Here is a 27,196-nt window from a genome sequence, read left to right as displayed (position 1 = left end):
CCAAGCCCCCAGTGTAGGTTTCACAGTCATTTGAACTGTTCTTAAAGGAGAGAGTGAAAGTCTCCCTTGGGCTTGCATTTAAGAAGCCACTACTCTTGGAATTAAGTCTTTCCTAATATAGAAGCAAAAGCGCTCGGGTACTATTTAAGTAGCGCTCCATGTTCCCAAGAGAAGCAAAGCAGCTGCTTGCTGTCACTTGTGTAATCTCTTTAAGAATGACTCTCCCTCCACCCTGTCCAGCCACAGCCTCTTCCCTAGCTTACGTCTTCATTTCCAACATACGTGCAGTAAATGAGAGCAGCTTTATTACTACACCCTTACAATTTCTACCGTTTACATTGGCACTCTTCCTCTCCATTACACAGCATCCTTGGTCAGAATGGCTGATCATGTTTGATCACACTTATTAAACAGGGGGAGTCCACTCATGCCCCAGATCTTGCCTCCTTTTTGTCCATATCTGCTAGCTCTTGTAAATAATAGCAGAAGGAGAGCACAGCTCAGGGCCACTGTTAAGATTTGAATATAACAGCTTTTAGAACTGAAAGGCCTATTTTTTTATGTGTGTTTATACCAGGTCAGTCCTAGCCAGAAATTTGTCCCTCCTTTGACTGAACGTGCAATTCAGGGCAACAGACTTTCTTAAAATATTGAAGAATAACGCATGTTCATAAAAGAAGTTTTGCAAAAAGTAATTTAGCAAAAAGAAGAAAACCACACTCCTAGCTCTACACTGCAGAGTTAATACATTTATGATTGTCTCCTTATGTTTTAAAAACTAACAGTAGGATTGTATTTCATCAATTTTCTGTTAATTGAAGTAAAACTCACGAAACAAAATTAACCATTTTAAAGTGAACAAATCAGTGGCATTTAGTACATTCAGAATGTTGTACAACCACCACCTCTATCTAGTTCCAAAACATTTTTGTCACCCCAAAATACTCATTAAGCAGTTACCCCCCATTTCCCCTTCACCCCTGCAGCCAACAATCTGCTTTCTACCCCCATGGATTTACTTATTCTAAGTATTTCGTACAAATGGAATCATACAATACGTGACTGTTTGTGTCTCCAGCTTCTTTCACATAGCATGATGTTTTTAAGGTTCATCCATGTTGTAGCACACATATGTACCTCATTCCTTTTTATGGCTGCATAATATTCCATGTATGGATATACCGTAATTTATTCATCCATTTATCCCTCTACAGACATTTGGGTTGTTTGCACCTTTTGGCTATTGTGCATAGTACTTAATTCTTCTATAAATGTTTGGTAGAATTCACCAGTGAAGCCATCTGGTCCTGGACTTTTCTTTATTAAGAGGTCTTTGATTACTGAGTCAATCTTTTTACTTCTTATAGGTCTGTTCAAATGTTCTGTTTCTTTTTAAGTCAGGTTTTGTGATTTTTTTGTGTGTTTCTGGGTAATTAGTATGTGTTTGGAAATTTGTGTGTTTCATCTAGATTGTCTAACATGTTGGCATATAATTGTTCACCATACTTTCATTATCCTTTTTTATTGCTGTAGAGTCAGCAGCAGTGCCCTTGCTTTCATTTCTGATTCTAGTTGTTTGCGTCTCCTCTCGTTTTAGTCAGTCTAGGTATAGATTTATAAATTTTGTTGATCTTTTTAAAGAGCCAACTTCTAGTTTTGTTGATTCTGTTGTTTTTCTATTCTAGTCTTTTTTTTTTTTTTTCCTTCTGCTAGTTTTGAGTTTAGTTTGTTCTTTTTCTAGTTCCTTAAGGGGTAAAGTTAGGTTATTGATTTGAGATCTTTTTTTTTTAATAATATACGTGTTTACAGACAAATTTCCCTCTGAGCACTGCTTTTGCTGCATCTTTATATTTATTAAAACATAAATTTTATGTTTTATTTTTGATTACATTCATCTGTAAGTACTTTCTAATTTCCTTTGTGATTTCCTCTTTCATCCACTGGTTATTTAAGACTCTGTTGTTTTATTTGCACATATGTGTGAATCTTTCAGTTTTCCTCCTGTTATTTCTTTCTACTTGTGGCCAGAGATGATACTTTGTGGGATTTCAGGGTTTTAAAATTTATTAAGACTTGTTTTGTGGCCTAATATATGGTCTGTACTGGAGAATGTTCCATGTGCATTTGAGAGGAACGTGTAATATGGCAGGAAGGCAATAAGCAAAAATATCTCAACACTTTCCTACTGAAATTTGGCAGTAAGCACTCACCTAGTTGCTTTAAGTGTTTGATTAGCTTCCAGAGTTAAAAAAAAAAAAAAAAAGATTCTGCCATTTTTTGCCAGCTTAATCGTTGCTTCAGTGGAGGGATCAACTCTTGGAGCTTCCTGAACTGCCATTTCCATGACGTCACTCCCTCTACTTATTGTTTTTTAGATGCTCTTTAAATCTAACAGTTAGGCTTAGTGGCTACATTTTCCTTATGATCTGTTTGCCATGGTGCATTTAATTGACTTTTGGTTCTTGCCTAGCTAAGTGATTTCTAATATTTTGCCTTTTATAAATAATATTGCAAAGACCATTCTTATACAAAAATATTCATGCAAACTCTGATAATCGCTTTAGGAAAATTTTCCAGAAGTCAAATAACTATATAAAGTACCTATTTTAGCCACAGCATTCTGCTAGGTAGAGTGTGAAAGATGTAAAAATGATTGAAATGTACTCCCCTCTTTCCAGGGGTTCACAGTCAAGGAACTGAACTCCTACAAACATAATTCCAATGGGAGGCAGAAATAATTCCATGTAATATCTTGATAACCGATCAGTATAATTTGTACAGAGTAGGATTACCTGCTTTTACGTAATATCTTTGAGTGCCAGCCCTCTGGCCCACTATGACGGAAATATTTTTTCTCTTGTAGAATGTTATAGGTAAAGTTAGGGAAAGAGAACATTGGCTAGATTGTTTATACTTTCTGTTTTATTTCTTTCCCCCAGTGCAGTGTCACTTGCGGACAGGGATACCAGCTAAGAGCAGTGAAATGCATCATTGGGGCATACATGTCAGTGGTGGATGACAACGACTGCAATGCAGCAACTAGACCAACTGATACCCAGGTAAATTTCCTTTGTCAAAATCAGTTATTGGCTTTGGGCACTGATGCCAAAACTTCCCAGGAGCTCAGTCAAAACTGAAGTCCTTTCATAGTTAAGTATGTAGGTAGAGGAAACAGTAACTGACTAACTAAATTGTTCTGGATTTACTTATTTGTTACATTCTGGATCTAATATTTTGATGTACCAGTTTTGTTCTTCTCTGCTTATTGGAATTGTATGTAGGCTTGATTCTGATTCTTACTGGGTGGCAAAGGTTGACTCTTTGGGCTGGTTTTCTTGAACTCATATTTTTTTAATGATTTCAATGTAGGGTTTGGCAAATAGTATCATATGTTCAGGCTGCATGTGCTGGAGCTGGCTTGTTCTAGCTCACAAGCGATGGTTGGTAAATTTTCAGAAATTTTGCAAGCTGGTTGTTAAATTCAGCCATTATTAAAAATTGAAAATAAAAACCTATACATAAATAGATGCTATTAAAAATTAAGTTGAGAAATACTCACTTTTCCCTTTCTAATTATTTTCCTGTAGTTCACCCTCATTTACATGCATGGCGGAAACACTGTACAGTGGTGAGCTACTGCACATCCCTTTTTAACTCTGTGTTCATTGATATCAGGTTGGTAGCTTGAGATTGGCCATGGTGAGAGTACTTACACCACAGAAATCAGTACACGCTGTAATTCAGAGTTTAATTGATTGTTGTATTGATGGTTTAGACTCAAAAAAGTGAGGGAACAAATGTTAATAATGCAGACTAAACTTTTAAAAGTCTTGTGTCTGCAGCTGTTATGTTGTAAACAGCATAAAAAAATAAGGAAATATTTTTCTGGTACTTGAAAATTATTTGCTGGTTCAGCAAAGAAATTGTTCATGTCATCGGGTGAGTGAGCGAAGTTCTGACATACATCTTCATTGTTCCTCTTTCACGATACTCTTAAATATAAACAAAATATCAACTGACATTCATGTCAGAACTACACTTGTCCAGCAACGACAACCATCGCTCAGCCACAGATTCGAGAGTTCAGCAAAAACAACAAACGTATTCTGTAAGAATCAATGCCTCTATGAAATTTAAATTAAAGAATTGTATATTTTATTGTTATTTGTAAATTTTATGCTACACATTCTTTATACCAGAAAAACTTATAATAAACAAGCATATATATACATGCATAGGTGCATGTAATATGTGTGTATGTATATATGTATATACACAGACATATCTGTACACACGCATAAGCACGCCTTGTTTCTCGAGAGAGCTAGTTGGTAATCATTCACCAGCACACTATTCCATGTGGACCTTGATTTTGGCATCATTTGTGTAAGGAGAATATGTAAAGAGAAGACTGGGGTTTGCAGATCAGCTTTGCTAATTGCAGAAGACAGGATTTGAACCCAGACTACACCCAGAAGTTATGCTCTGAGGCCCCATCTGGCCACTGTACTGCCTTGGCTCTGAGTGCCCTCAGTCTGCTACTTGGCAACATGTGTTGTTGATGGATGCGGAGTCTCAAAAAAGGAAATGAATATGGCAGTGTTGTTCATGCTGTCATTGCTGATCAGTTAACCAAACACCGCTTGTGACTTGTGTCATCTTTATTTTTTTTATTGAGATGTTCCAACCCACTGCATGATAAATGCCTGGGAATTAGCTGCGACATCTAAACACGCAGAATGTAAGGTCTTAGCGACTCCCTTAGAGATTCACAACATACGTTTCTAGGTTATTCAGTAATATCCATGGACTGACTGTAGGGCAGCTCTTGCAGCTGCAGCATGTGAATAAATTTTTCACTGTGCGACAAGTTCCCTGTGCCATTCTTTGGACCCAGGCAGAGGAATAGGCAAGGTCTGAACCAAATAACAGAATTTCCTGTTCCGTTGGTAAACTTCCTAAAGTCACTTCCGCGCTGAGCCTCCAGCACTTTGCACTGTGCCCGGGCATCCTGGGCATTTAATGGGTATGTATTTAATCCAAGAACATTTGATAACCACTGAGGCTGGGAACGATTGTGAACAGGTGTGTACTTCCGATTTCCCATTTGGAAATCTGGGAATATTACCTACGCATGGATAACCTCAGTCCATCATAGGAATTGCCTCTGAGTGATTGAGGGTGTGATATAAATTCTAGGCTTTGTGATATTGAATACACACCTCTTGTATCTAGAGTTGACCTTCTTCGGGGCCTCAGGAGCTATCTGCGGGTACACTCGGAAAGCAAGTTCATGGTTAGCAAAATCTGATTAAGAAGCGAATTGAAATGTAGAAGCAGAAATTGGCCTGCAGAATGTTTCAAAACATTAACAGTTAATCATTTTAAAAGGGTATGCTGCCCTTTCCTAAATTGTGTGTCATTTTACAATACCTTCTTCACACAAACAGGTAAATAAATGTGGTTTTGTATTAAGGCACCCACAAAGGGACTCAGATTATATCCCATTTCACAGTTGAATTTGTAGTTGGGGCTGAGAGGTGTCACGTGACTTGCCCCAAATCACCCAGAAGTCTGAGATCTTAGAATTCTTAGTCCTTATATTTGTATACGCCATGACTGAAAGGTAACTTTGGCTTTTTCTTCCCGTCCGCGTCTAGGACTGTGAATTACCATCTTGTCACCCTCCCCCCGCTGCCCCAGAAGCAAGGAGAAGCACACACAGTGCTCCAAGGACCCAGTGGCGATTTGGGTCTTGGACGCCAGTAAGAACGGAAGAAGTAGAGAGGGTGGGAGGGAAGGCAGACGTTCTCTGACACGACTTGAGAAAGTAGGTTTCTATCCAGTGAGTGACTGTTTCAGATAACATTTCTGCATTGTTTTATTCCAACACCCAGTGCTCAGCCACTTGTGGAAAAGGTACCCGGATGAGATATGTCAGCTGTCGGGACGAGGATGGCTCTGTGGCTGACGACAGTGCCTGTGCCACCCTCCCTAGACCAGTGGCAAAGGAGGAATGTTCTGTGACCCCCTGTGGGCGGTGGAAGGCTCTGGACTGGAACCCGGTAAGCAAGTGAATTCTTTGGAATTGGGAGAGGACTGGGGGAGCTGTAAGGAGGATGACTAGTCGTGGGTCCCCAAGGTCAATGGGCACTGTTTTAGAATTGGACTTGGTTGTGAGATATTCTTCTCCGCGTATGTGCAGCTGGTATGAATCTTAGCCAGATGTGCAAGAAATGCACATTGTTTAAAAATGTGTAAATCAACTTACAACCCCTGAAGCCCACATCCTGTTGGGCTGGTTGGAAAATGCAGTCTTAACTGAACCAAGTCACATTAGAATGTAGTAGGCTTGTGCAGTACCAGAAGTAGCAGGGAGAAGTGGGGGGAGTAAGGGGAGGGCCTCAACTTGCATCTGGGTGCCTCCTGCATCCCGTGGTCCCTTCAAGTCCTGTGCCTCTGGCTTCCCTGCCGAGAGGGAGAAGTAGGAACCCTCAGGCAATGCTGGGGACCCAGCCTCCTGTGCACAGCAGGAACCACCTGTGGACTTTTATAAAAGTAGAAAAAAAAAAAAAAGTAGAAAAACCTTTGTGTTCAGGTAACTCCTGCTTTCTGCCTTGCAAAAGTTCCCAAGTCCAGGAAATAAATACAGAGCTTAGGACAGGTGAAGAGAATGGAGATGAATATCTCAATAAATAACCATAATACATATATGAAATGTGAGAGCTGGATTCAGAGAGAGCTGTGTAAAAATCCGGACATTGACATTAACTGGCTGCATGACCTTGAGCAGTCTGGTGTTAGTCCTTGAACCTCAGTTTCTTCTGCTCTTAAAAGAGGCCAAAAAGAATATCTACCTTATAAGGCTGTTGTAAGGATTATTTGAGATTCTGGCTGTTAAACGCTTAGAACAAAGAAGGTGCTCAGTAAATGGTAGATCATCCCACTCTCACGCCCTGAGCTTCCAAACGTACACACGTACATCTATCAGATCCATCTGTCTACTCACCAGGTATTTAGAAAGAGCAGTGACTGACAAATAAGAAAGTCCTTGCCTTTATGAAGATCATTCCAATGGCAGGTCCAGTCAATGAGCAAATAAAGGTAGAAATATATGATATAGCACCAGATACTGATACATACCAGAAAAAAGGTCCAACACAGTAATGGCAGAGAGAAAGGGGTGATGTGCTTTTAGACAAGGTGGTCGGAAAAGGCCTCACATTGCATTGAGCAGGGCTTGCACGGAGTGAAGCGGTGAAGCACATGGACATCCGTGTTGCACAGCAGAAAGCAGAGCCGCCGCAAAGACCCTCAGACGGGGGTGTTCTTGGCCTGCTCAAAAAGCATCCATAAGGCCCGTGGGGCTGGAGTGCGGTGTGGAGAGTGATAAGAGATGTGTCAAAAAGGTAGCCAGGGCTTCCCTGGTGGCTCAGCGGTTGAGAGTCCTCCTGCCGATGCAGGGGACGTGGGTTCGTGCCCCGGTCCGGGAAGATCCCACATGCCGCGGAGCGGCTGAGTCCATGAGCCGTGGCCGCTGAGCCTGCGCGTCTGGAGCCTGTGCTCCGCAACGGGAGAGGCCACAGCAGTGAGAGGCCCGCGTACCGCAAAAAAAAAAAAAAAAAAAGGTAGCCAGTGGCCACGTCATGAAGGGCCTACTAGGTCAAGGTAAGGACTGTGGACTTTATTCACAGTGAATTGGGAAGTCACTAGGTGAATGACATGATCTGACTATAGTTTGCAAGGGTCATGGTTTATGATATGTGGATAACAGGCTTGGGTTGGGAGGAAGGTGTCAAGATTACAAACAAGAGCCCAACTGAAAGGCCACTGCAATAGTCCTGGCAAGGGAAGGCGGTGGCCTGGACTAGGGAGGCGATGGCAGAGATGGTGGGAAGTGGCTGATGGGGATGTATTTTGCATACTGGTCCGACAAGCCTTCTCCATGAAAATGACCATGAGGTGGGAAGAAAAGAGACGGGGAGATGCCAGGGTTTTGAGCCTGAGCGACTGTCTGAACCACCCTTTCTCTTTCTGAACGTCCAATGTAGTGCTCCGTGACGTGTGGGCAAGGGAGGACCACCCGGCAAGTGGTCTGTGTCAACTACAGTGACCACGTGATCGATCAAATCGAGTGCGACCCGGATTATATCCCAGAAACCGACCAGGACTGTTCCACGTCACCATGCCCTCAGCGGACCCCAGACAGTGGCCTCGCTCAGCACCCTTTCCAAAACGAGGGTTATCGCCCCAGGAGCGTCAGCCCTAGCCGCACCCACGTGCTCGGAGGAAACCAGTGGAGGACTGGCCCCTGGGGAGCAGTGAGTATTCCCTGAAGCCTTTGCGAATTTGCTTTCTTCTCTTTCATTTGATGTAGCGCTTGGAGGGAAACAAACTAGAAACACCTCTGGAGCATATTTATGTCAGAAGGGATTGCCACTGTGCATTTTCATTTGTTGAGGTTAATTGCAGTCCCAGAAGAGGTGTCACTTGAGACAGTCTGCCCGCACCTCTAAGCTACCTTAACTGGGTGGAGGGGAGGGGGTGTCACTGCTGGATGATTTGATCAGACAGCTTCCTGGAAGGTAATGTGAAGCTGTGATGATTGATCCTGGAGGTGGCAGGCAGCTCTTACCTGAAGGAAGATTAGAAGGGCAGAAGAACTTTTCTGAAAGGGAGTTTTTAATGAAAGTCATTTTCCTTCTTGCTATCTTCCAGATGAGTGTAGTCTTGAAGTGTCACAATTGCTATGCCATTTGTCGTAGTAGATCATTGTCTTGGATTAGGAGAGAAGGAGTGGGCTGGGTAAAATCTGTGCTTAGAGGGAAAATTCCATACCTGAATGGTTATCAGCACAGGCTTTAAGGAAAGATGCCTCTGTTTGATCCAAGGACTTGTACTTTCAGATTTTGGTGTCTTTGGCAGGTCCCCTCTCCTCTTTGAGCCTGTTTCCTCATCTGTAAAACAGAGTTAACAGTAACTCCAACTTTCTTGGGTTGTCGTAAGAATTAAATACAACGATGCAAATAAAGTGTTTTACACTCTGCCCACCATCGTGAAAATTTAATAAATGTCGACGATTATTTTTACTGTTATCATTATCTTTGTCCTTCAAATTAGGAAGACCTTGACAAATAATATTTAGCTAGCATTCAAAGGAAAAATATGCTCTCGAAAGTTTCAGAATTTTTACTGAATAATTTTCCAAAAAATAATTTTATTGTGGAATACTGGACATGTCTAAAGGAACTTCAGGAGGGGTAAGGTAGCAAGAGACCCTGGGGAGGTATGGGGCGTTTGGTGTTTATTAATCACTCACGAAGTCCTTTTAATTGTTTGCTATTCATTTCCTTCCAGTACTGCTAATTGTGTTTAATTATTTCTGGACTAAAGCGCATTAGAAGGAACCTGTCCGTTTCCCACCATGGTTGTGTTTCAATAAATTAGGTTTACTTCCCTGTGAATGCAGATGGCCACCGAGTGTTTTCACACACTGCACCTGTTGGTTGTAAGCAGAACATCTGCCTGGGACCTTCACCACCTCATTCTCCTCCCTTACTTCCCACTTTGAGGCTTCCTTTGCCTGGGTTAGAAGAAATTTGGGTTCTGAGAAATTAAAGGGTGATCAAGAGAGGTCATCACTGAGTGTCCCATGATTTTTCCAGTGGAAAAAAATCACAACGCAAACATGTGTATTCTAATGATAACACTAGAACTTTAAAAAAAAAAGGGCACTGAAAGCTATTCTTGTTTAGGACTACATTTGTGGATAATGCATTCCTTTAAGATTGAATGATTCTGCCCTTGGGCAGAGTTCCCAATTAGGGAGGATTAGGTAACCTTTTTGCAGCAGTGGGCAATACCATTCTTCTCATTGTGCCTGTTTTCTGTTTGGGGATTTTTTTTTTTCCTAAGTTAAGTGAGGCTGAAGGTGGACAACGTGATTTTTCAGCTGTAGGCTGGCGTGCCTGACTTACTCCCAGAAGAGTGTGGCATGTGTATACATCTCTGCGTGGTTTGGGATGCATGGTTCTTCCTGCCTGCCACAGCAGGAAAGGCAGCAAAGAATCATGAACACTAGAGAATGGGAATCTAACGTTTCCAGTAGTTTCTGGAATCAGAACCTCATTTTACAGTATGTTTTTGCGTAAACCTGAACCTTCTGTAAGTTTTTTGGTGTGTTACCAACTAGGGGTCTCTGGTTGCAAGCAAAAGAAAAGGAATTGATTCCTTCAAGGGAAAGCAAAACAAACAATACTGTTCATTTAGCCCCAGTAGAGACTGGGACCAGAACATCTTCAGGGATCTAGCTAGGGGTTGGCAAATTTTTTCTGCAAAGGGCCAGGTAATAAATATTTTCAGCTATGTGGACCATGCAGTCTCTGTTGCAGCTAACCAGCTCTGCTGTCTTAGCACAAAAGCAGGCATAGACAATATGTAAACACATGGAAATGGCTGTGTTTCCATAACACTTTAGTTATAAAAACAGCTTGCAGGCCAGATTTGGCCCCCAGGCCAAATGCCAATCTCTGATCTCTAGATGAAACAGTAGTATCTACAGTATAATTTCTTTTTTTTTTTTTTTTTGCGGTACGCGGGCCTCTCACTGTTGTGGCCTCTCCCTCTACGGAGCACAGGCTCCGGATGCGCAGGCTCAGCGGCCACGGCTCATGGGCCCAGCCGCTCCGCGGCATGTGGGATCTTCCCGGACCGGGGCACGAACCCGTGTCCCCTGCATCGGCAGGCGGACTCTCAACCACTGCACCACCAGGGAAGCCCCAGTATAATACATTTCTTTAAGGAGTTTCTGTCTTAACAAACCCTTTTCAACTCTGAACCACCCTTGAGTTGCTCTGCTCATGATTCAAATTCCCAGGAAAGTGTGATTGGCAGCCCGTTCCTGTTACTCCTTGATCAGGGAAATGTAGAGCATCTTAAAACACAGTGCCACTAAGATGACATCCATTGGCGGAGAAATGATTCCTTAAAGGAAAATTGGGCTGCCAGGTGTTAAGGGGAAGTATAGTAGGCAGATAAAAATACCAGATGTCCATCATCTCTTGCTTCCCTAGTGGCCATTCTCTCTTGTTTTGTTCAGTGTGGATGATAGGTACAGGGTTTGTTCGAAGAAACGTTTACCTGGGAAAATATGTCATCTAAAGAGGACAGGAAAATTGTTAAAATAAGTCCAGAGTGAAATTCTGCAACATGAGAATGGAACTAAGAATCCCTGTTAATCAAAAAATGGCAAAATTGGACCTAGAGAAAGATGATATACAATACTTCACCTGTGTATGGGAGTATAAAGACCCAGGCCGATGCTGGGTTCAGAACTGTGCAAGCACAAGTTCTAGACTGTATGGCGCAATTGCTTGGCCCCCAGCTGAGCGCTATATCTGTTTGGTCAGATTCTCAATAGGAAGTATCTGACTGGTCACTGGGCAGCCAGTAGATTAGTTGACCTTGGATTTGTTATCCTTCCTTGCTCCACTCAGCCATATTGAAGGGAGGGTAGCATGTGGTTTATGGAACTGTTGCTTCTAGAAACTCTAATTGGATCAGGCAGTAGATCCTGTGACCAGCACTATAGGATCTAATAGGGATACAAGTATGACATTGATCCCCTCTGAAGGAGCTTACCATTTTATTGGGACAATAACACAGGTGACATAATAAATAATACAAGATTTTATTATCAAAGGAAAAATTCAAGGGCCAAAATATATATATTCCAAATCTGTTTACAATATGGAAGGTCCTTCCTAATGTTTTAAATTCTGGTCCCCAAACAAAGCTGATTAAAATAATAGTTCTCTGTGTTTCTCACATAATAAGCTGTTTAAAAGTAGAAAACAAATATTTTTAAGTTTCAAGTAAGTATATCAAAATCCTCAGAGAATAGAGGTAGGATTTTTGTAAATCAAACATTACCGGGCTTCCCTGGTGGCGCAGTGGTTGAGAGTCCGCCTGCCGATGCAGGGGACACGGGTTCATGCCCCGGTCCGGGAAGATCCCACATGCCGTGGAGCGGCTGGGCCCGTGAGCCATGGCCGCTGAGCCTGCGCGTCCGGAGCCTGTGCTCCGTAGAGGGAGAGGCCACAACAGTGAGAGGCCCGCGTACCGCAAAAAAAAAAAAAAAAAAAAAACACCTAAATATTTGCTCAGACAGAATTCATAAATCTATTTTCCTGCTCTACATTTAAAAATTAAACTCAGTGTTTTTGAAAATCATTTATAATTTGACCAGCATAGGCAGGGAAATTGAACTGAAGTCCAGTACAATAAGCAAAAAATAAACATTTTCACATCTTTATATGGAAGAAGCCAACCAGCAAGGAGCAGTATTTATGGGTATTTTGAAATAACACTGGTTTGAGCTGGGGTTTGATAGCACAAATCAGCCATTGGAACTCGGAACTCAAAACAATGTTGCAGATGCAGTGGGAGACTTGATAATTCCTGAGAATTGGATTGCTTGGAGGAATAGATGGTTGTTTTACAAGCAAACAGATTGTGCAAGTTAAGGGTCAGAGTGAAGGAGACTAGCAAACACATCGGGTTTCAAAAGATAAGGAAATTATGGAAAGAAAAAAACACTCAAGATGTAGATAAGTAAGAGAGCTATGAGAAGCTTGTGTGGGAAATTAGCTGAAGGGTGAACATAATTCTATGACAACCGTGAAAGGGAGTAAGCAGTTGGCTCGTGCACCTGAAGAGAGGTCTGTCAATATGGAATTCAAGTTCACTGGGGAATAAAAATAAAGAAGGAAAACAAATCTTCCTACCGTTAGCCTCCGAAGTAGAGGCTTCTGCCAAGGGAGAGACAGGAACGTTACCTGCAAGGAAATGATATGTAAGTGACATTCCGTGATGCTTTCCTTGGGTAATTGAAGGAGTTAGTACAGAAGCTTAATTTCAACAACTGGCAATTCCTGAATCATGTGATTTGACCCCGGTGTTGAATGGGAAGTTAAATGTTGTTTCTAAATAAGCGCTTGCAGTTTTGCAAAGAAGAGAATTTCCCAGTAGACTGTGGTGTCAGTCAGCACGTCTGTACCTCTCAGAGATGCAAAGGATGAATAGGACAGCTTTGGAAATCCCAAGACATGATCACTCATTAGGCATTGATGAAACACCTGCTGAGACCTAACCTGCTCAAGGGGGGAGCCGTGTTTCTGCCCTCCAGGTGTTGCTAAGACGTGAACTTTAAACAGCCCCACGGAAGGGAGGTTCTCAGGATTGCTTTCTGTCCATTGTGGATGACTTGAGAATGGTTTCTGCCACATTTGCCTCTGACCCTTCAACCAGCTGCTTTTTGTGTCCCTGAGATGGAGATCGAGGTAGGGATTAACCTGTTGACTGATGTCTGCTGTGTTCAGTGTTCCAGTACCTGTGCTGGTGGGTCCCAGCGGCGTGTTGTTGTGTGTCAGGATGAAAATGGATACACCGCCAACGACTGCGTGGAAAGAATCAAACCCGATGAGCAGAGATCCTGCGAATCTGGCCCTTGCCCTCAGTGGGCTTATGGCAGCTGGGGAGAGGTGAGAGCAAACTCCACTTATACATCCTTTGGGAAAAAACAAACACCAAACAGTGTTATTGTTCATAGTTTATTTGAAGAAAAGAAGTAGCTCTAGTTAAAGCTTCTTGATTTCAGGTTAACTAGGAGAACAGTCTTAATTCTGGACTATTTTAAAAGTGCATTTATTACCAAGTAGAGACAGCTTGACTACACAGGAGAGGAAAGTTAGGAAAGAATGCAGATAAATGCTACTTTAAATCGTTAACCTCTGCTGATTAAAACATGGGTGCTTTTAAAGTGATTGAAAATGTGTGTTAAATCAGTGAATGGAAATTTTGCCATCTTCTTCATAGTCTTGGGGTGTTCGTGATGCACCCTTGTTCCCATGGCATCGTGTCTCCTAATATTTCAAATCCCTGATGAACCAGAATGAATAGGAGCTGCTGTTCCTATCAAAGGTGATGCATTTTAATTGTAGAAATGAATAATTAGCTGTATAGTCTCAAATAATAAAATTCTTCAGCTGTTACCTTTTAAGAATTGCCTGCTATGACCGATGAAAGGCAATAGAATATTTGGAGCAGACAAAACTGGGTCCCATTCCCAGGCCTGGCTCTTACAAGCTTTGTGGCTTTAACAAACAATACAACTTTGCCGAATGTCTGTATTCTCGTCTATAAATGGGAATAATAATGGCACTCACTTGACAGTGTTCACATCTATTATATGAGATAGTGCGTGTCAAAAGCCTAGCCCATAGCCTTCAATCACAGTTAACTGCTTTTATAATAATGATAATCAGTATTATTACTCCCAATAATACTGATTATCATTAGCATTACTATTATTATCGAATGGGGTTTTGAGCCACTATCGTGTGTAGGACTTAGATGCTTATTGTTTTGTAGTTAATTAACAAAGAATATATCTCTGTACTCTTGAATCCACAGGGAGAACCCATATTTAGAGTTTGTTGAGTTGTTCTGTCTTGACTGTAAAATTTATAAAATAACACACGAGGATTAACATCGTGGAGACTCCCCCCACCCCGCCAAGAGGGGAACAAAGACACATGAGATGGACGGGCATGTTTGTCCACACCCCTGGCTAAACGAAATCACGTGTCCACATTTCATGCTTTCATCCACGTAACCTAGTAGTCATAGGCACTCATAACGGAGAGTTTGTTAACTTTCGGTGATAATACGTCATTCTGGAGGGCTTTGCTGAAAGGCCGGAAGGGGAAGTCAGGTTTGGAGACGTGTGTATTGTGGGTTTCCCAAAACTCCTCGTAAAGTTCTGTCCCGTGGGGCCTGTGCTTAAGCTTCTGTAATTGGATAGAAGCCAGGAGAGTACACGCATTTGCTGGGATGCTGGCTGTCAGCACGGACCAGATCATTCCAAATTCTGTGGGAGATCTGGCCTTGACACAGCAGGGGAACAGTCAGTGTTCCTGGATGTGAGCACAGCGGTACTGTCCAAGAAATACAACTTGTTCCTGCCTCAGAAGTGTGGGTCTAGCCAACAGTCAGAACCTTATCCAATGTTCCCACCACACTGTTTACTCATCCTAGGGGAGAGCCATCATTAGCCTCAGATTCAGAGATAACATAAAATATTTGAACGTCAGAAAGGTCTATGGAGACTAGAGTCACAGAATAGACAAAGGTTGGTGACAACGTCTTAGAGGTTGCCAGAAAATAAAACCAGCTAAGTCATTATTTCCTTTATTTGGTACTGAGTAGTTTTTAGATTTTTGTTTCTTTGATTTTTGGTTTTGAATACCTCAAAAAAAGACTGTAGTCTTATCCTAGACACCTGCTGTTGAATTGACTTTGATCAAGTGAAACTCTCTTAAGCTCAGTTGCCCCATATATAAAATGCGGCAAATAATTACACTCTCCTCTTGATGAGATAATATATATAAAAGCACTTAGTGCAGATGAAGAGCTAATGCTCAATAAACAATACCTACCACGAAAGTAGAGGGCTCCGGTCTGCTGCGTATATTACTTTTGGTAACTCAGCTTCATTCTGCCTACAGACTTACCTTGCCTGATGCTGTAATAGAGTCTGGCTAAGACGTTTTTCTTACAGGAAAAGAAAATTTGCCACTGGCTCTTCAGGCAAAATAACTGCAGCCTTCCTTTTTCTTCTTCCAGTGTACCAAACTGTGCGGCGGAGGCTTGCGGACAAGACTGGTGGTCTGTCAGCGGCCCAGCGGGGAACGGTTTCTAGATCTGAGCTGTGAAATTCTTGACAAGCCTCCAGATCGAGAGCAATGTAACACACATGCTTGTCCTCAAGACGCTGCATGGAGTACTGGCCCTTGGAGTTCGGTACGGCCCTAACTATTCATGTTTGTTAAGCAAAATATGTAACTAACATGCCCAATTCCAAGGTGTTCTGGGTCACTCCTTTGGGACAGATAATTATCCTCCTCACAAGGGCATCCCTGAAACTGTGCTATACACAGTCTGCTATTTTCTTCATATTGACATACAACAGAATTAATTTTTTTTATGAGATTGCCAAAGTGACTTTACAGGTGACTTGTACCTCAAACAGGCCTTTGCCGATGCCCAGAAGTAGCATCCTTTCCTATAACTAGACTGTATATATTTGTGTGTGTGTGTGTGTGTGTGTGTGTGTGTGTGTGTGTTTTTTAAGAAAGTGAATAACTCCGTGCCGTTATTAAGCTCCAAAGTGATGTAAGCCGACAACTCAAAAGCAGGTATTCTTTCCTTTTCTAAGCTGGTAGTTTTGACTTTGGTGGGAAGATACCTGCTTATTGAGGCCAAAGCAATTTTTGATTCAGAGACTATACCTTGCCTCTCTGTGACTCGGGTACAGCTCTCAACACAATCACCAAAAAGCTTGTGCCCACAAAATTGACTGAAACCATTTGGAAAATTCTAAAGTGGACTCAGTGACCTGATGCCATTCAAGGCATCTGAAATGTTCTCTCTTCTATCAAGACACAAAGCCTGTTTGAGACCATTTTTTTTCTTTGGTCCTAGGCTTCCTTTGCGATCTACTTTTAAATGACATTGTGAGACAGATTCGCCATTGTAAATACTATGCAAACTTCTGGGGCAGCTCTTGGCAAACAGAAGGATAGGCTATGTCAAAACGAGACTGTGGCTAAATTGTGCCATAGGTATGGAGTCATTAGGGCTGTTTCATGTAAACAGAGTAAACATTCCCGTGAATACATTCATTGCACTGAAGCTGAATTAATATTATATTAAGTCATATCCAAAAGCCTTTTTTATTCCATAGGGTTCTGAGGAAGAGTCTTAACCATTCCTAAAACCAACTAAAGAGCAGATTAACTGACCTGACATGGCTAATACCTGTTGACACTTCTAAGAGTCAAGGGTTTCAGTGTCGGAGATTGTGTCTGCAGGTAGAACTCTAGCTGTATAACTACTGTACTTTGTATTAAGTAGAAATCTAGAAGAATTTAGAGCGTTATGTCAACTGGTACTATTCAGCTGGGCTCTAAGGATTTTATTCAAGGGCATTTCAGATGTATTGTTCACCCAGAGTATTTTGTCTGCAATACTGGCACTCTCCCAAAATGAACATTTTGAAAAAGATCAGAAATAACCTTAAAATATCAAGAACATCTTCTGACATTCCAGCTTCCCTAAGTCACCTATTACATATTATTTTTCATGAAATTTTCCCTCTTGAGCCCATTATATTTTCACCCCTTTTCACTCAGCCAACGCCAATACCACACTGGAGTATATCTCAAAAAATCTAGTAGCTCTCTAAAAAGTTGCATTTCTTTAATATTGACCAAAAAACATCTCCTAACCCTCAGAGGGTATGTGTGTGTGTATACCTAATATAATATATAATATTATACACTATATATTGTATATAATATATATACAATATATATTATATAGTATATATACATTAATTTCCACAGCATTCTCTTTCTTGAACACTTTCTAAACACAGCTTAATTTCTTTTTACACCGGATCCCCACCCTGTCCCACAGATATTTTAAGAGCTTAAGTGCTTAAATTTTAAAATACGATCTGTTCATTAACTGAAGACTTTAAGTTTTTCTTATTGTAGTTGTTCTTGGGCCTGCACATAGTTTTCTGAAACACACAGAGAAGAAGAGAGAGAGAGCTTCTAAATGCTCTGTAATGCACAGGAGCAAATACACAGATTTTGAAAATATTTTTGCTGCCTATGCGATTTTAATGCTTCCTTTGTAAAGTGATCATTATTCAAATATATATTCAAATGCCTCTGCAGCCTGGGAGCAAGGCCACTTCTACAAGGCTTTTTATTGTGATTTTTACAACAACTAAATCAAAAGCGTTTTATTTAAATAGATTCATTTGTAATATATTACTTAAATTATGTGTGTGAGGGCAGCCTTTTAGATTCTTACTGTAGGATTTGGATTTTACTTTTATGTTGACTTTTATTGATGCTTTGGTACAATTTCTTAGTAATTCTAGATTGAAGCATACCTCAGTGAATTGTGTTAACAGCCATAAAGCCACTTCTGTGGTGCTTCATCTTTGTAACTGAGAGTGACATTAACAACAACAAAAACTGTATTCAAGGTGCTAACATGTTGCTTTCAAGAGAAAGTGAACTCGATTTATTAGAGACCAAGGGTAGCCTTTAGTCCCCCTCCGGCCTTGTTGCTTTCTTTCCCCAAGTACTCCCAAGCTGGAGATAGTGTCGAGAAGCAGCTGTTGCCGTGTGAGTCTTCTCCAAGGTCAAAATGAAGATAGGCTAGTTCAACAGTTGTTACCAAGGAGCAGTATTTAGGAGAGAAACTGCAAATGGCTGTTAGCGTGGTGCCCAGGCTCTCTAAAATGAAGCTTTTGTGAATGTAGGCTTCAGGTACTCATCTTAAGACCCTTAATTCTGGCTCAAGTCACTAGAGATTTAGAATCGTGATTGTGGAAAACACCTTCCCCAGATTTCGTCTTTTCTGTCCTCTTTTGAACGTGTCCTTGCACTCTGACTTGGTGATGTTTTATTTTTGAAATAAGGTTCTTAACACTGATTTGCCTATTGCACGCACACATCCCGTGACTAGAGGGATAAATTGGAAAGAGAGCTGTCAAACTGTAGTGGGAAGTGGGTTAAAAAATCTGTAGCATTCTAGAGTAAGCTGCTTCAAGATGAAATCAAAAAGGTTGCTAGGTGATGTCACCTATCCAAGATGGTCCTCCAGCCTTCCCTTTTGCATTGCCCCATGTATCTGCTTGCTGATTGCCTTGGAGACCATGGTTCTCCTTAGGAGAAATTGCTTGTGTGAGTTTTTCATGCCAAAACCTAAATGTGTTCTCTGAGCCTTGCTTTAGGTGCTTTGGAATAATGCCTGTCGACCCGAATAATGAGAATTTATGAGCTCACGAAGGAACTGTGCTTTTGTTTCTGCCTGGCCAACTTATGAATTTGTGTCTACCTCATTTTCATATTAAAGTTTGCAGCTTCTGTAGGTAGGAAGAGAAAATGTCTGACATCATATTTTATCACCTCACCACATCTATCTCTAGCAAAAATAAAGATTGTAAATATCACTACCATACTTTCCGAATACATTTTAAGCAGCCAAGCCTAGTATTATCTGAATATTTTGAGCAGTACAGATTTCTATGTGTTTATATAATAAAGCATATTTATTTTTTCCATGTTATTTAATTTTACGTACTATGTTTAAAAATCAGTGTTTATCAGCAGACTGTAACGGCAAATAGGCTGTGTGCTTAGAAACGCATGTGTATGTTTCTTTTGGTTTTAAAGACACGTTTTAATTTTGTAAATCCCCTCCAACCTGTACCATCCTCTCCCAAATCTGAGTTAGCCAAGTGGCAAGCTTTATGTAATTGGATAGTTCAAAATGTGTATTTTAGGGCTTCCCTGGTGGCGCAGTGGTTGAGAGTCCGCCTGCCGATGCAGGGGACGCGGGTTCGTGCCCCGGTCCGGGAAGATCCCACATGCCGCGGAGCGGCTGGGCCCGTGAGCCATGGCCGCTGAGCCTGCGCGTCCGGAGCCTGTGCTCCGCAACGGGAGAGGCCACGACAGTGAGAGGCCCGCGTACCACAAAAAAAAAAAAAAATGTGTATTTTAAAGGGATACTTTAAAAAAAAATTTCTGGATTGGAAATGATGCTTAGCGATATAAACAAAAACATACGAGGCCTAATATTTTGTTGGGTTTTTTTTCTTCTCTAATACTGTTGTCCTGATTCACTGAGTCTCACCTATGAAATATGAATACTCCATTTATTGAATTTGTAGATAATGCTAAGGCATAGCCAGAAGACAAAACCAGTGATTAGGAGAAATGGTTCTGAATATGTCAGAGGAGCCAGGTACAGGAAAAAGCTCACCTAATGTGCATCAATTTGATCATACCTTATTCTTCGTGTTCAGATAACTATAAAAGACTTACAACATTTGTCAGTTTTGTTATTTGTTCACCTGCAATACATTTCAGAAGCATTTCTTATTAAAGAAAACATAACAGTAACTTGAAAGTTTTAAGAGAACCTGCACTTTTCAAAAAATGATAAATCATAAAGGTGACCTCAGATCTTTGCTGGTTCCACTCCCCTGCTGAGCCTCCATTTTGCACTGTAGTTTGTTATGGTAACTGGGGGGGAAAGGACCAAAATAAGGGAGTCCCTATATGCATTTGAGGGTTTTTTTATGAGGTGCTGAATAAGATAACTTCTCCAAAGCAGGTGATCGTAGCTAACGTTTACTGAGTATTTACTATGTACCAAGCCAAGTTAAGCAAATCTGTGTCACATTTAGCCCCCATGTTACCCTGTTGAGAGAGGTGTTTTTATGAACCCATTTGACTGTGTGATAATGTACTTTAGCGATACAACTTCAATGTCAGTATACCTTTTTTTGTTTTTCTCCCCTGGGAGAAAGAAGGATTTATAACTTGTAGCCAGTAAGGAGAACACCAGGGATCTTTTCCAAAGCAGTGTCTCCCAGTGTCCTGTTTGTTTTGATAGAAAGAAACAGCTCATGTTCAGAATGAATTTTTTAAACTCCTGCTTATATTCAATAAAAGGATATGCCTAAAACTCACACTCCATCTAGACTCAACATTATTTAGCTAATACTGGCATTGCCCCTTTGACTCCAGCAATAGAAAATCTAAATTTATAACTTTTACTGGTAAATTCCCATAACCGGCAGCTATGAACACTTCAAACAACTGATTATGTTTAGGGAATGGCAAAACATCTCTCTTTTTTATTTGAAAAATATCATAATAGCCAGATTCGGAGGATGATATAAAGATTTGGGCTATAAGGAATATCACATCAAATGTGTATGCATTTTTATATAAATATAAGATATTTTTTTCTTTACTAATGAAGACAGATCTTAAACATACTTCTAGTGTCTTTTAAGAAAGAAATAAGAAACACATTATTTGCCTCTATCAATATGGAGTATAAAAAATAAGATAGGTTTTTTTTTTAATGAAAACATTATGACGTATGAAATTACAAAGTTTATTTGAACTCAGGGTAGATTAAGACTCTATAAACCACTCATCTCACATGTGCTCCAAAAAAGCAAAACACTGGCCTGCATCTGTTTCACTGGAGATAAAACTTAGCTGGACTTTTTTTTTTTTCCCCCTCCGTATTTACAGTGATTGTATGCCTATCAGAGATTCTGTTCCTGCTTTCTGACAGCTGATATTTCTTGATAGCTTGACAGATTTCTGTTTTTACAGTCTTAAAAAGTCCAAAGGTGGGGATGGGGGCAAGGGTAGGAGAGACGTTAGACCCTGAGAAGGAGTTAAGGTCCTCCCCCCCCCCCCCCCCCCCCCCCCGACTCAGGTCAGCGAGTTGCCCTTTTGGAATGGATAGGAATGGAAACTTTGGAATGTGGAGTGGGAGGTAGAGGCTGAGTCCGAGTCTAATTGGCTGGGAGGGAATCCTGATTATTAAAGGCAGTTGAGGAAGATTTATGAGGAGGGCGTAAAAGACTGTGGGTCATTCCTTTTAAAAAAAAAAAAGTCATTCATTTTTCAGCGAATACTTGTTATGGGCCTACTGGGGGGCTAGCCTGTTCTGCATGCTAAGGATACAGCAGTGAGCAGTCGGAGCTATTCATTCTAGTGGGGAAACAGGAAATTTGAACACATATAGAACTGACAATTTTTTCCTGGAAGCCTCACTACAACCATAAAAATACAAATTACTATTAGGATATATATATATATATATATATATATATATATATATACATGTTGCTAATGATCTTTGTTCAACCGATATAAATTATTGATCTCGTCCTTCCTTTTAAATGTGCAGTTGCTCAATAATTTTCAGTGATAAATGCCCTCTCGCTGATGGCATGGAACCTTTCAAAACCTCCTGTCAGGAAATATGCTTCTGTTCACCTTTACGTTAGAACCCAAACATGAGTTCTGGGGTCTGAGAGCCAGGATAAGTGGAGGGCCTGGCTTTCTGCCTCTCCTCTCTGGGGTCCTCAGCCTTCACACCAGCGTGGGAAGTTGTGGCTGAGAGTACATTTCCCCCTTTGTGATTTAATAGGTGCCAATAAAAAGATCTGGAAGGTGTGGATTGCCACATCACCATCTTTGTTCTTGCTGTTGTTCATTTTCATGGATTGTTTTAAGCACTGCAACATCCCTTTCCAGAAATTTATAAAATAGGAACTTGGCAGCCAAAAGAGTGTACAGGAAGTAGTATGGAAAAGAATCAATGTAGGCTGAACCTACAAAGCCACCATTCTTAGCCAGGCCTGCATCCCCTTTCTCTTATTAGAATGAGGTTATGCCTTGGCCAAAGCAGTCCAATAACTTTCCACAATGTTGGAAATGTTCTCTATCTTTCCTTTCCAATATGGAAGCCACTAGCCACATGTGGCTAATATTAAGCACTTATTATGTGGCCAAGTACAATAGGATTTTGCATTTTAAATTGTACTTAACTTAATTACTCTAAATATAAACAGCCACCTGTGCCTGGTGGCTACCGTATTAGACAGGGCAACCTCAGGCAATTAGCAATTAATATTCAACTAGCCAAGGGATCAGTAAACGTATAAAAATAAATTGGGGAGAAAAGCCCTATGTCAGCCTGTAATGGGTCCCTATGTAGGATGCCCTTGCATCTAATATGTACCATCCTCTTGTCATTCTGTTTTGCACCATTGTTTGGGAACACTTTAGTGGGTGTTCCCTGACAGCTGGGCATTGAAAAAGTAGCACAGGGAGATCAGCTCGGTGCTTTGTGACCACCTAGAGGGGTGGGATAAGGAGGGTGTGAGGGAGACGCAAGAGGGAGGGGATATGGAGATATATGTAAACGTATAGCTGATTCACTTTGTTATACAGCAGAAACTAACACAGCAATGTAAAGCAATTATACTCCAATAAAGATGTTAAAAAAAAGAAAAATACAATGGTCAAACCTAAAAAAAAAAAAGAGGCTTTTAGAACCAGCTGCCTTTAGAGTAGTAACTCCAGGGCCTCCACATAAAAGCAGCTGTTAAAACAAACTCTCCTCTTTTGCATCTCAGAGTTCAAGTTCATCAATGGCAGTAAGTTCAGTTAAGGAGAAAGAATGTTTATGTGTTCTATGGGTCAAAAGGGCAAGGTGTAATGATGCTTTTTAGGAGAGGGCAAAAATGGACAACGCCAGGTAGCCACCTTGTAGAAGCTTGAATTCCAAGAGACCATTCCCTCTTTGAAGGAGAAGTTTCAAGAAGGCAACTTTCGTATTCCCTGAGCCCTGTAGGTAAAGGTTGAGTAGATTAGGTTTATGGAGCTGTCTCAAAGACACTTCAGAAGAATCAGAGTTGAGGCTGTGTCTCCTCCATCACTATAATTGCCGTCATTTAACTTTGCCTCCCCAGTGTTAAGAAAACCATTATGGATTGTTTCATGTTCATACCCTGTACTGATGCACTCAGAAATTAAAATGTATGTAACGACATTGGCTGCAAATTGGCTGACGATGTCATCAGTTAGTTCTCTTTTCTAGCGACCAGATAGAGTTGTGGGGTTTTTTTGCCCCTTTAGGGTGACATCTGAATTAAACTATAAACCGTTCAGGTGGTCTGTTTTTAGAAGCCCTTTTTCATTTATTATCCTCACTCTTAGGTTGTCTGTGTACTAAAATGGGAAATAAGTCAAATAACTCTCTCTAAGCCACCTTCTTCTGAAGTATCTCAGAAAGTAGATGAATGGATTTTTTCAGTTATCTGCAGAAGAGCTGTTTCTCCTCAGTTTTATACAGTGCATTTCATCCCATAATTATTGTGACAGCTTTGACTTTTTATTATAACGATCACTTACATTTTGGAGCGTTTACTTTCTGCTAGAAGTTATGCAAAGCAATTCACTCACATTATCAAATTTAATCTCTTCTACTTGATGAGCTTAGCACCGTCAGAAAAATTAGCTAGTTGGTTCTAGGTCAGACTGTGGCTGAACCAGGTTCTGAGCTTGGTAACCAAGATATAATCCCCTCATCTTGCTGTTTAGTTGGTGAAGTGGTGAAAAGCTGTGGAAAGAGGATGTATACAATTTAAGATTTTCTGTTTTTCCAGATTGTAACTGCTTGAAACATTCTGGAATTATTGAGCCATTTACAGATTTTGCTCAGAGCTCTAAAGGGATGAATATGAGAAAATTGTTTTTCTTAAAATTAAACCAGGTAAAGAGCAAGATTGGGGCTTTCTAGAAGACTTGGGGGGAAAAAAGCGTGAAGTATTTATTAAGCACACATTAAGTGATATTTCTGACATTTTAATATACAAAGAGAAATAGAATAACTGGAGGTAATAAATCTAAGTGTTTTCTTTGTTCAGTAGATATATAGGTAATCAGGATGAGAAATTAGATTTTGGTCAAGCCAGTGAGGGGATTTGTAGATGTTTGTACGATTAGGTTTATTGTAGAATGTGCTATGCTGTCGCACTACAAGTGAATTATGAAAAATGATGAAATTAAAATTTATTAAGAAGTGATCTCACACTTGAAATAAAACACATTAAATGCATTGAGATATCTTCCATACTCTTTCTTGAGCTAAAACTAAGCTACAGGAGTTGAACTCTTCAGGCAATGCGAAGGCTTATTCCTTCCCATTGGTGGGACAGTCAACCACTGTGAGTTCTGCCCTTGCATTCACCTCGTTCTTTGCCCCTCGTTCGCCCAAATACTGATGTATTCCTCCATCCATGTGGCAAGTGCATGTTAAGATGTGGTTATGGTTTGGGAGGTGTGTAAGATGAAGTGAGGGAAGAGATGACATTAAAAACAACGAAACAAAACGTAGTTTTGCTCCCTTTTTCTAACTAGAACAAAGGAAGAAATGTAGACATAGCCACCACGTTTCAAGTGAAAATCCTTTTAACCGAATCATTTACTGAATTGCCCCAAACTTTAATTTTCTTTGGGCTGTAGATGCCGACTGTCCAAGCTTGGTGCCTTACACACAGTAGGCATACTATCAACAATATTGAAATGAATGAGTGAATGAATGAACTGCTCAGAAGCTGATATCCTTATTGCACTGGCCTAAACTATGGAAATAAAGAGCTAACTTGCAGGAGGGAATCATAAAAAGAAACACACAGGTTTGGATGCTGGTGGTGTATCAATAGTGATTTCCTGACTTGGAGAGTTGTATGGTAGTTATGTAGGAAAGTGTCCTTGATTTGGGGAAATTAGAGTTTGAGAGATGATGGCACATTATGTCTGCAAGTTTTTCAGGAAAAGAAAAAATAATAATGGCATATATGTGTATATTTAGGGAGGACGAAGGAGGGAGCAAATATGGTGAAATGTTGACAGGGAATCTGAATAAGGGGCAGAGGGAGTTCTTTGTGATGTTCTTAGGATTTTTCTTTAAGTTTGAAAATTTTCAAAATATTTCTTTTTTAATGCTTAAAGAAACATAAATATGTTCAGAGTGTGTATTTTACTTTACAAGGAAGCGGAGAGTAGGTCTGGATTTATTTCAGGGCTTTAAAAATTCTGACACATTTTAGGAAGCTGTTTTTAATCTCAGATTTGCATTGTAACATCATAATAAAAGTGGGTGCTCTAGTCCGAGCTCAGCGTAAACAGCATCTTTCCTAGTTTTTCATTGGCTTTTTTCTCATGAACTTCTTCTTCCTCCTCCCCCCCTACCTCCCTCCGCCCCTCCCACCCAGGCAGCTAAAATGCAAGGGTCTCTGGGAATGGTGTGGTTTTTTGCTCCCCTTTTCCCAGGGAAATCCAGACTTTCATTGCCGGTCTTGCTAGTAAATTCTAGTAAATACTTGGCCAAATGCAGACTCCCCTTTTTTAATCCATTGCTCCCCAGTCAAAGCCCAGAATCCTTTGAGAGCTAAAGAACTTTTCCACAAATATGTGCTGTTTGTTTTCCTTGTGTTCATAAAAAGCCCTCACCCAACCAACTCACCTATTCCTGCATTGCGGTTGGCACTTTCTTAGTGAAATCATGATTTCCTCCTTGGTTGTCTCTTAATCAGCTGTGAAGCATCTGGGAACCGCTTAGCAGTGGCAGGTCACAACTGTGATGTCAGGGAGGAAGTGCTGTCCAGAAGAGCCTGTTCGTTTCATTGTAGTTGCGATCTTCATTGCTGTGCCTGGGAATTGATTTTACATTGTACATGTCATGTTCTCTAAGACCAGGGATTCCCAACCCTTTTAGCCTAGGATTTTCACCCTGTTAATGTTCAGTGGGCCCTTTACCACCCCCTATCCAAAAGAAAGCTCTGTGTGCCCTGCCCCCCACCAAATGAATTAAAATCAATTCAGTTTTGAGAGCTTGTTGAAGGACTTTCTGAAAACCTTGGGATTATTCAGGGTTCTCAATCGGGGGTGATTTTTATCCCCCAGTGGACATTGGGTAATGTCTGGAGACATCGTTGGTTGTCATAAATGGGTTTGGGGGGGAGGGGCGGGTATTACTGGCACCCAATGAAGAGAAGCCAGGGATGTTGCCAAGCATCCTATAGTGCACAGCATGGTCCCCATAGGAGAGAGAGGACTCATGATCGGAAGTCAAGGCTGAAGTCACAGTTGCAAGCCCTGTGGAATGACTGTGGTTAGCTATCAGAAAACACTTCTCTCTGGAGAGTCAGATTTTCCATCAAGTAGTATGTGGAATCCTAGGAAGCCAGCAAGGTCAAAGATTTTCAAGAATGAACTGAAAATAGGAGGTTTCAAAGTTGTCTCACCAGACTATGAATTTGCAAACCAACAAGCAGTATCATTCAATCTTTTCTGGAGCCAAGAGGGGAAGTTGTTGATGTGTACAGATGTGCGCAGTGTGGTCCATAGACATTCCGCATGGCAACCTTGGCAGGGGTCACTAACTTTGGATAGAAAGGCATAAATGAGGATGGGAATTTCTACGAAAACAAGCGTTATTCCAACATGTTCATACTTTTGGATTGCATGAACTGATAGCACTGATAGTATAGAGATGATAGATAGATAGATAGGTAGATATCGATAGATATCGATAGACAGCACTTACCTCATTCATAGTAGAATTTGCACATGTGTAATGCACATTGGTTTCAGAGTTGAATATTTAGGAGTTTTTTGGGGGGAGTACTTTTATAAAAGCATAATTAATCCTAGTGAGCATTTTTATCCGG

General features: G+C 40.8%; 1 protein-coding gene across 1 annotated transcript in view; it reads left to right on the top strand.

Moving 5' to 3' along the window:
- The window catches only part of ADAMTS9 (ADAM metallopeptidase with thrombospondin type 1 motif 9), a 173,873-nt gene that overhangs the window by 75,192 nt on the left and 71,485 nt on the right, over positions 1-27,196 (top strand). The window contains exons 24-29 of the mRNA XM_089919522.1: positions 2,940-3,059; positions 5,661-5,765; positions 5,898-6,065; positions 8,052-8,321; positions 13,380-13,541; positions 15,685-15,861. Of these exons, the coding sequence (XP_089775648.1) occupies positions 2,940-3,059; positions 5,661-5,765; positions 5,898-6,065; positions 8,052-8,321; positions 13,380-13,541; positions 15,685-15,861 (1,002 nt within the window). The remainder of the gene's footprint in view (positions 1-2,939; positions 3,060-5,660; positions 5,766-5,897; positions 6,066-8,051; positions 8,322-13,379; positions 13,542-15,684; positions 15,862-27,196) is intronic.

Source organism: Delphinapterus leucas, chromosome 10 (assembly GCF_059928025.1).
Source record: "Delphinapterus leucas isolate spDelLeu-1000000601 "Yukka" chromosome 10, BTC_Dleu_Yukka2, whole genome shotgun sequence".
Taxonomy (NCBI): Eukaryota; Metazoa; Chordata; class Mammalia; order Artiodactyla; family Monodontidae; genus Delphinapterus; species Delphinapterus leucas.
The sequence above is the reverse complement of the archived record's forward strand: the minus strand, read 5'-3'. Positions and strand labels throughout refer to the sequence as shown.